This window comes from Balaenoptera ricei, chromosome 12 (assembly GCF_028023285.1).
Source record: "Balaenoptera ricei isolate mBalRic1 chromosome 12, mBalRic1.hap2, whole genome shotgun sequence".
Lineage (NCBI taxonomy): Eukaryota > Metazoa > Chordata > Mammalia > Artiodactyla > Balaenopteridae > Balaenoptera > Balaenoptera ricei.
In genome coordinates, this window is record NC_082650.1 from 15,615,406 (window position 1) to 15,624,380 (window position 8,975).

General features: G+C 50.1%; 1 protein-coding gene across 12 annotated transcripts in view; it reads right to left on the minus strand.

Annotated features, from left to right (window-relative positions):
- Positions 1-2,696, minus strand: part of MTHFD1L (methylenetetrahydrofolate dehydrogenase (NADP+ dependent) 1 like) — a 283,519-nt gene extending 280,823 nt beyond the window's left edge. For 6 of the 12 annotated variants that reach the window (XR_009506127.1, XR_009506128.1, XR_009506129.1 and 3 more), the window contains exon 1: positions 2,247-2,687. Coding sequence is in view for 9 of the 12 variants with exons in the window: in XM_059940989.1 (XP_059796972.1) it covers positions 2,247-2,455 (209 nt within the window). In the remaining 3 variants the exon portion in view is untranslated. Of the gene's footprint in view, positions 1-2,246 lie in introns of all 12 variants that reach the window. The other 6 variants (XM_059940991.1, XM_059940992.1, XM_059940990.1 and 3 more) reach the window with 3 other exon arrangements.
- Positions 2,697-8,975: the final 6,279 nt, after the last annotated feature.

Genomic DNA, 8,975 nt, shown 5'->3' on the forward strand with positions numbered 1-8,975 from the left:
AACTTCTAGTTGGAAGGTGATTTCTGCATCCTATACTGTCTTTGGACCCTTACCCTGAAACCAAATCCCCCTAAAACTTCTTATCCAGTTTATGATTAATCTCTCTATCCAAAACTTTATTCCTTTTCTTGTCCCCTTAATCCTGTGCTAAATGAGCAATAATCAACCGGAGTCAGATGACTAAAATTGCTGTTGTTCGTAACATCGTTAATATACTAAAATGCTATCATAGATATCTTCATTAACTACAAACTCAAGCTGTTTCTCCAGGGCAAGATGAGCTAACAGACCTCTGGCCAAGGACCACCCGGCTAGAGAAGCATAAACCAGAGACATCCCGACTGCCAAAAGAAATGTCGGACTTCCCTGGTGGTCCAGCGGTTGACTCCCCGCCCCCAACGCAGAGGGCACTGGTTCGATCCCTGGTCGGGGAAGATCCCACATGCCCCGTGGCTCGGCAAACAAACAAACAAAAAAACCCCAAAACCTCTATCTCAAAGACCAAGTTGGAGTGGAGTGGATCTGAGGCTTGTCCCCTACTTCCCTGCTTGGTACCCTGCAACAAACACTGTACTTGCCTACGTCACAACCCGGTGTCAGTAGACTGGGTTTGCTGCACATCTGGCGAGGGTACCCCAGTTCGGTTTGGTAACCCCTTAAGATGAGCTCAGCTGTACACTGCTTAAAATCTAATGACCGGGGGGTTCCCTGGTGGCGCAGTGGTTGAGAATCTGCCTGCCAGTGCAGGGGACACGGGTTCAAGCCCTGGTCTGGGAAGATCCCACATACCGCGGAGCGACTGGGCCCGTGAGCCACAACTGCTGAGCCTGCGCGTCTGGAGCCTGTGCTCCGCAACAAGAGAGGCCGCGATAGTGAGAGGCCCGCGCACCGCGAAGAAGAGTGGCCCCCGCTTGCCACAACTAGAGAAAACCCTTGCACAGAAACGAAGACCCAACACAGCCATAAAAATAAATTAATTAAAAAAAAAATCTAATGACCAGAAGAGACCTAACCGCGACGTCCGGAGAGAAGACAAGGTAAACTAAAGAGTCCTTGGAGTCATGGGCCACATCATGAAGCGCCTTGGAAACAGAGGGAGTAAAAAGGTAAATTCATTTCAGAATGAAGGCTAGAAGGAAAACATAAGAGGATGAGGCCAGTGGATGGACGTGAAGAGCTCGCTCCGTAACATGGCATCCTGGAACTAGGAATTCTAGTTACGGAAGGGAAGAAAGGGCTTTCCCGCGACCCCCAGGCATGTCCTGAGCGCTTCACTCTACACCCTCTGGGTCCCCAGCTAACACACTTCTCCAGGAAGAGGCAGACAAGGCTCTACTTCCCCTCGCTCCCACCGAAGGGCTAGGAGAAGCGGCTAGGGTGTGTGTGAGGATCAAGGCGGGTGGGTACGGGGGTGGAGGGGGACCCGCGAACGTCTCCGGTGGGGACAGCGGAAGGCCGGCCCGGGGCTCCCAGGCAGAGTTCGCCTCTGGCTCGGGAGAGAACTTTGGAAAGAAGGCTGCGCTGGGCATTCCGTACCCACGGTGCAGCGACGCTGGGAACGAGCCGGCCCCGACTTCTCCGGCCGCCCTCCGCGCGTCACTGGGTGGGCCGGGCCGCAGCCCTCCCACGCGCAGAAGGCTGCGGCGTTTTGGGAGCGCAGACCTCACCGCAGTCGCTGTACGCCGCCCGCAGCCAGCCTCTCGGAGGCGGAGCCCCTGCGCAGACAGGCGCCGATCGCTGGGCTCGGGGTGCACCCGCCGCAGCCCCGCAAGCCCGCAGCGCCCTGGCCCCCACCCCGGATCCGACCAGCAGGCGGGCGGGAGCGGGCGCCCCTCCCCCTCGGGGCTCCAGCCCTCGCCGCACCGCCCCTTTCCTGCCCAGGCCGCGCCCGGAGCGGCTGCATCAGAGCAGGCGGCGGGAGGTGCACGTGGAGCGAGGCGCGCGGTCTGAGCTGCTCAGCACCCGCCGCGGATGCCCACGCCCTCCCGACCCCCCGCCCCTCCGACCTGGGCCGGCCCCGAGCGTCTCCGTCCTCCGGCGCGCCCAGCCCGCCCTCTCGGTGCCCGTCCCCCACCAGCTGCCGTCACCCCTAAAAGTTGGCACCAAACACTCGCGACCCCGTGCTCAGCGAAGCCCCCACGGAGGCCCCCGGGGCCTGGCCGAGACTCGAGAGCTCCGGCCGCCCCACCTCCTGGGTCTTCCCCGGCCGCCGGGGACCTGGGCGGCGGCTAGCGCCGTACACTCACCGGACGATGGAGTCCCGCGCTGGGGGCGCCCGGCTGCCCGGGCCCCGGCTGCTCCCGGCCTGGGTGTCCCGCAGCCGCCGCTGCCCGAGCAGGCCCTCCCCGCCGCCCCCGCCGCTGCTGGCGCGACAAAGCTCTCGGAGGCGGCGCGGCGGGCCGGGGGGCTGCAGGCGGCCGAGCCGGCGCAGGACGAGCGGCAGGCGCGCGCTCATGGCGAGGCGCGGGCAGTGCAGCGGGAACGCGGCGAGGCGGCGGAAGCGGGAGGCCGCGGGTTTTCCCGCGACGCGGAGATGCGGCGGCTGAGCTCAGAGACGCAGCGGCTCACGTCCCTCCTGGGGGTGGCGGGGCGGGCGCCAGGCGGGAGAACCGGACCCGGCCGGTAACGGGCCAGTGGCAGGAAGGTCCTGGCTATTCTTCCTCAGCGGAGAGGAGCCCCTAGGGGGCACTGCGCTCAGTGGCCGTGACGTTGGGAAGGCGGGGGCCTGTGGGGCGCGGGGCTGCTGTTCGAGTTGCCTGGACGTCAGGGACGGGCACTTTCTGGCACTTCCAAACACAGACTCGAAATTTGGCTAGGGGTAAATATCAGAGGAGGGTGGGGCGTGAGGATGGGGCTCCCGCCCTGTCCTGAGACAGTACCTTCTTCCTCCGCCTAGGCTGCCAATAACATCCTGCCCTCGAGTGGCAGTTTGCTTCCTGGAAGGGCAATTGGTTTAGCTACCAGGGATTGGATTTATCAGGCTGGAGGCGGCCGAACAGTGAACACCGTGTGGGCCTTGGAGTTCAAAAGCTGACTTTGTAGCCGTAGGCAAGTTACTTAACCTCTGTGAAGCTTAGCTGCCTCAAAACGAAATACATTGTTTATAATCTTATCAGGTTTATAATTCCCAAGTAAAGTGGGAATAAAACTACAAATTATAAACACTGGCTTTCCATCAGCTAAACCCTGTAGGAGGTTCTGGAGAGACACTGAATTTAATCCTAAAAAACAGTAATGTGTTTTGTCCTGATTTTCAGCCTCGAGGAAACTGGGTCCAGAGAGGTCAGTTTGGTTTGCCTGCCTTCATTGATCATGTCTTAATCGCATGCTACTGTCTATATTTTTCATTGTAAGGCTGATTGCCACATCTCACACATGAGGGTACAGCAATAGCTAACATTTCACAAACCTGTGAGGTAGATATTACTGAAACAGGAGGGAAGGGGCAGGGCAAAACCTTTGAAAGAATGACATAGCCCAAGGACATGACGTAAACTGATTAGAACTAAATGGGTCCAAGATGGCAGACAAATCAACTTCCACTAGATCTTGAGCCTCAGTATGGGCTCACTGTAACACATCAGCAAGCTGAATGACACACCCACAGGCGCCATGACAGTTACAAGACCGACCAGAAGGATCAAAAAGTGGGCGGTGGCCCACTTCCTGGAAGTCTCCGCCCCTTCCTAAAATAGCTGGAATACTCCTCCCACTCATTAGCCTATGAAATTACCCACCCCTATAAAAACTGACAACCCCATACCCTGGTGCCTTTCTCACCTTCCGGAATGGCCCACACTCTGTGTATGGGGTGTGTTTCTCTCTAAATAAATCCACTTCTTACCTATCACTTTGTCTCTCACTGAATTCTTTGTGGGATGAGACATCAAGAACCTGAACTTCATTACGTCCTGAAACCAGGTGTGTGATCTCAGTTGGAAGACTGTGGGGTTTGGCTGGGTTCGAGTCCCGGCCATGTGGGTTCAAGTTCCAGCCTGGGTTTTGGCCGGGTTCAAGTCCTGGCACAGGGGTTCAAGTCCCAGTCTGAGGTGCACGGTTTCATTACCACCTTTTTACACAAGAGGAAACAAAATCACAGAAGTTATGTCTTGTACAAGTGTTATCAAACTAAACTTGGGTCCACTCGCCAGGGTGCAGTAAAGCCAATCTACTGACACCAGGCTGTGGTGAAGGAAAGTGCAGGGTTTACTGCAGGTGCCATGCAAGGAGCATTGGCAGCTAATGCTCAGAAGACCTAAATTCCCCAGTGGTTTTCAGGGAAAGGTTTTTAAAGACAGGGTGAGGAAGAGGGTTTTGAATGCGTGATCAGCCCATGAACATCCCTAATGGGGGGTTCAGTATCTACAGAACAGCTCAAAGGATATGGTTCAGAATATTATCTATAGCCCTTGAGGAGGGACTAAGGGTCCTTGAATTTGTCTAATGACTAAACTATTATGATTTTGTCTTGCTTGACTGTTTTGCTTTGTTTCTGCACTTTCTCACTTCTCTGATTAAGTTTATTCTTTGGAACTTGAGGAAGGTTTAGGAGGTTAAAATTTTTCTACAAGCAAGAGGCAGGTGGAGGACATTGGGGGGTCAGGGGGACCTGTCCTGGGAATGCCCCATAGTGTCCTGCTTGGTTACACAAGCATATAAACATCAGAAAGGAGCCTTGAATGGCCCGTTCACCTACTGTCCTGATAATCTTGGGCAAGTCATAAAACCCTTAGAGGCGGGCTTCCCTGGTGGCGCAGTGGTTGAGAATCTGCCTGCCAATGCAGGGGACATGGGTTCAAGCCCTGGTCTGGGAAGATCCCACATGCCACGGAGCAACTAGGCCCGTGAGCCACAACTACTGAGCCTGCGCGTCTGGAGCCTGTGCTCCGCAACAAGAGAGGCCGCTATAGTGAGATGCCCGCGCACCGCGATGAAGAGTGGCCCCTGCTCGCTGCAACTGGAGAAAGCCCTCACACAGGAACGAAGACCCAACACAGCCATAAGTAAATAAATAAATAAATAAATAAAATAATAATAATAATAAAAAAAAAAAAAAAAAAAAACCCTTAGAGGCTTGTCTCATTATAAATTGGGGACCACTCATTCAATGGGCACTCATTGGACACTACTGAACACAGGCCACTGGCCATGAAGATGAAAATCACCCAGTCCACAGGGAGTTTATGGGAAATCTCCATACCTTCCTCTTAAATTTGCTGTGAACCTAAAACTGCTCAAAAAAAAAAAAGTTTTTTTTTTTTTTTTTTAACTTATCCAGTCTCTACCCTCAGGAGTTTCCAACAGTAACTCCACCAGAGTAGTGACAATTTGTCAGTCCATCTGATGAGTGCCAACCATAGTGATGTTTAAAAAGACTGTGGATACCACATATTATATGATCCTGTTTATATGAAATGTCCAGAATAGGCAAATTTATAGAGACATAAAATACTAGGGTTTGCTTATGGCTGGGGGCAGGGGAAATAGAGGGATTGGAGGTTAGAGCTGATAGGTACAGGGTTGTTTTCTGAGGTGATGAAAATGAAATGCTTAACTGTTTATGGAGGAGCATCAGAGAAAACACCAGAGGATCCGATGCTGGAGCTGAGTGTGTTTTTCAAATATATATACTATTTATTTATAATGTATATAGAGAAAAGCATAAAGTAAAAAATAAAATCACCCACAATACTATAGCCAAGTCATAACTGTTAATTTTGATCTCTTAATTTTATTTTAACTTGTTTTACAAGACTGTGACCATATTATATATATAGGTCTCTTCTTCACTTGCTGTATCTGTTTTCATGAAATTGGGAAGGGATAGTACTCGAAATCATGACTTATAGTGGCTATATATTATAACCCAATCTATATTGTGGATAGACCATAATTTATTTTACCTTTTCCTGATGTTGTTTGTATTGTTTCCAGTTTTGGTGTGAGAAATAACATTCTTTCATTCGCTTGTTCAGTAGCTGTGTGTTGAAGGCTTTCTATGTGCTGGGGGAGGGATAGGAAGGTCAGTCGGGGCCACACCTGTGGTGGCAATATTTACCTGTAACCTTTTGCAGAAGCAGTTCTCAGAAAATTTATAACTGCTAAAAATGTTAAGTGGAGAAGAAATAGCACAGGGAAGTGGAGAAGAAACAACACAGCCACAACTTCATATAAAAAGGCAATCCTTCCAATCATACTGAATTGCACGGAAAAGTGTGGCATTTTTGTGAATTGCATGGCTCAGCATGGCACAGCAGGACCCAAAGAAGACTTCCCAACACTTCATGAACTATTCTGTATGGAAGAAAGGTTTGAATAGAAAAGATCAAGTTTAAAACTGTACACCTAAGCTAAATTGATTGGGAAGGGTGAGCCACCAAAACCAATTTGTTACTGGAATCCCTAATATGGAAATGACTCAGGCCATATAGATGTGCTACAAAGCCATCTTGAAGAAGGCACTTTGGAGGCTGTTTTCAGTCGTCACCAAAAGCTTAGGGCAATCCACACCTTTAAAGCGATACTCTATCTCTTTTAATTAGATCTCACATAATAGGGAATTCCCTGGCGGTCCAGTGGTTAGGACTTGGAGCTTTCACTGCCGAGGCGGGGCCTGGGTTCAATCCCTGGTTGGGGAACTAAGATCCCCGCAAGCTGCGCAGCAGGGCCAAAAAAAAAGTATAATAAAGTTCACCTAGAAGCCATGTGGTTTTTTTGTTTTCTGTTTTTTTTAACTGAATTAACATACTTTCTAATCTTAAAAAATTTTAGGTGTTGACACTGATGGTCAACAACGGTCTGTCCCATTAGGATATGATTAACTGTCATCTTATATGTAATTTTAAGAAATCACTTTAAGGTCTAGGACAGCAAATGCCTGTGCTGATCAAGCCAGTTCAAGTATTTTACTCAACCGATTCAGGTCCTCACGTGGATGACCATGGAGGCCTCTGTCCTCCGCTCACCTTCAACTCCCTCTTGGGCCCCACCCTGAAGTCATTCCAGATGAGAGCTATTTGGGTTCTTACACACTCATAATACACACCTGTAGGAGAGAAGGATAGGAAAGGGAGAAAGATGTATGGAAGTAAACTTCAGGGTCTTTCATATTCCCAGGTTTGTTTCATGGGGAAGTGTCAGGATCTCATTTGGAGATAGTCTGAATCTGTTTATCCCAAACTCAAATATATATTGGTTTACTTAGGAAAAGTCAACTACCCTGGGAGGAAAGGGCTCTACTGTGTTGAAGCCCTTAAAAATGCATTAACTCACATTCCTTCCCTAGTGGATATAGGTAATTTCAGTGCACTTTGAGATGACATTTGGACAAAGGTCAAAGAAAGTTTGTTTCCAGAATAAGGAATATATATATATGAAGTTAATATGATATTATGGGTATATAGAGAGAGTGAGAGTGCATTTGTTCTATAGTAGCCTCTATGCTAGGCATGTGGTGAAGGAATCAACTTTGAACAAGACAGACACAAGCTCGGGTGTCAGGGTGTCAGAGTTTACTGTGCAGAACTGTATAGTAGAACACAGGCATGTTGATGGAAAGCTATAAAGCCTAAAGGTTCAGAGAGTTATAAGTGTTAAGAAGAAACACTTTCCTAGACCTGGAGAGTCACAAGAAGCTTCCAACAGATCAACTGGAACCTAAAGGATGACGATGTTGACCTTTTCTGACTTCCATCAACTAAAGCTTGGACTCTGTTGACCTTTGCCCCAATTCTATGCTGAATTCTCTTGCTCAAGCCCCTTCATGAATATGCATGTACCCTTAGCTTAAAAACTTCCCCAACTTTGCTGTTAGGGGAGACACTGCTTTGGGTAAGATCCCTGGTGTTCTCCTTTCATGTTGCAAGTAATAAATCCTTCTCCGGACCTTTGGCATGGTTGTGTCTTTTAGCCTGACACCCACCAAGAGGGGAACCCAATTTTGGGGTAACAATGTGATTGTTCTGAGACACTCTCTATGGGTTTCCTGCATTTTGCATCTCTCTTTCTGTCTTGTATCAATTGGTCTTGTTCTGAGCTAGTGTTGCAAGGATATTTGCATAGCAAACAACCTTGGAAAATAGAGAGTGTTTCCCTCCAGGGCAGAGGGCAGATATGTTTGCTGCCCACAGTGTAAAGGTAACGCCTCCCTCCAGGGTCAAAGATTGGGCAGGTTTGCCAGTAGCTCTTTAAGATAAAAGATTCCTAAATCCAGTATTCCTCAGCTGTGAAACCAACCCACTGTGTGTGTGTAGCACATACTTGGGCGGCTCTGCAGGCCCCTGGGGGCCTGGAGAAGCAAGGGAAACCAATCAATGCATTCATGCTGCCTATCCTGCCGGGAGTGATCATGACCTCGGATACGGAGGCAAGCTAACTTGTTAGCGTGCAAGCTGAGTAAAATCCCAGACCCTCCACAGTTCTTTTTTTATTTTATTTTTATTTATTTATTTATTTTTGGCTGCGTTGGGTCTTCATTGCTGTGCGAGGGCTTTTCTCTAGTTGCGGCGAGCGGGGGCTACTCTTCGTTGCAGTGCATGGGCTTCTCATTGCAGTGGCTTCTCTTGTTGCAGAGCACAGGCCCTAGGCGCATGGGCTTCAGTAGTTGTGGCACGTGGGCTCAGTAGTTGTGGCTCACGGGCTCTAGAGCACAGGCTCAGTAGTTGTGGCGCACGGGCTTAGTTGCTCCACGGCATGTGGGATCTTCCCGGACCAGGGCTCGAACCTGTGTCCCCTGCATTGGCAAGCGGATTCTTAACCACTGCGCCACCAGGGAAGCCCTCTCCACAGTTCTTTTTTTTTAAAATTTATTTATTTATTTTTGTCTGTGTTGGGTCTTCATTTCTGTGCGAGGGCTTTCTCTAGTTGTGGCAAGCGGGGGCCACTCTTCATCGCGGTGCGCAGGCCTCTCACTATCGCGGCCTCTCCTGTCGCGGAGCACAGGCTCCAGACGCGCAGGCTCAGTAGTTGTGGCTCAC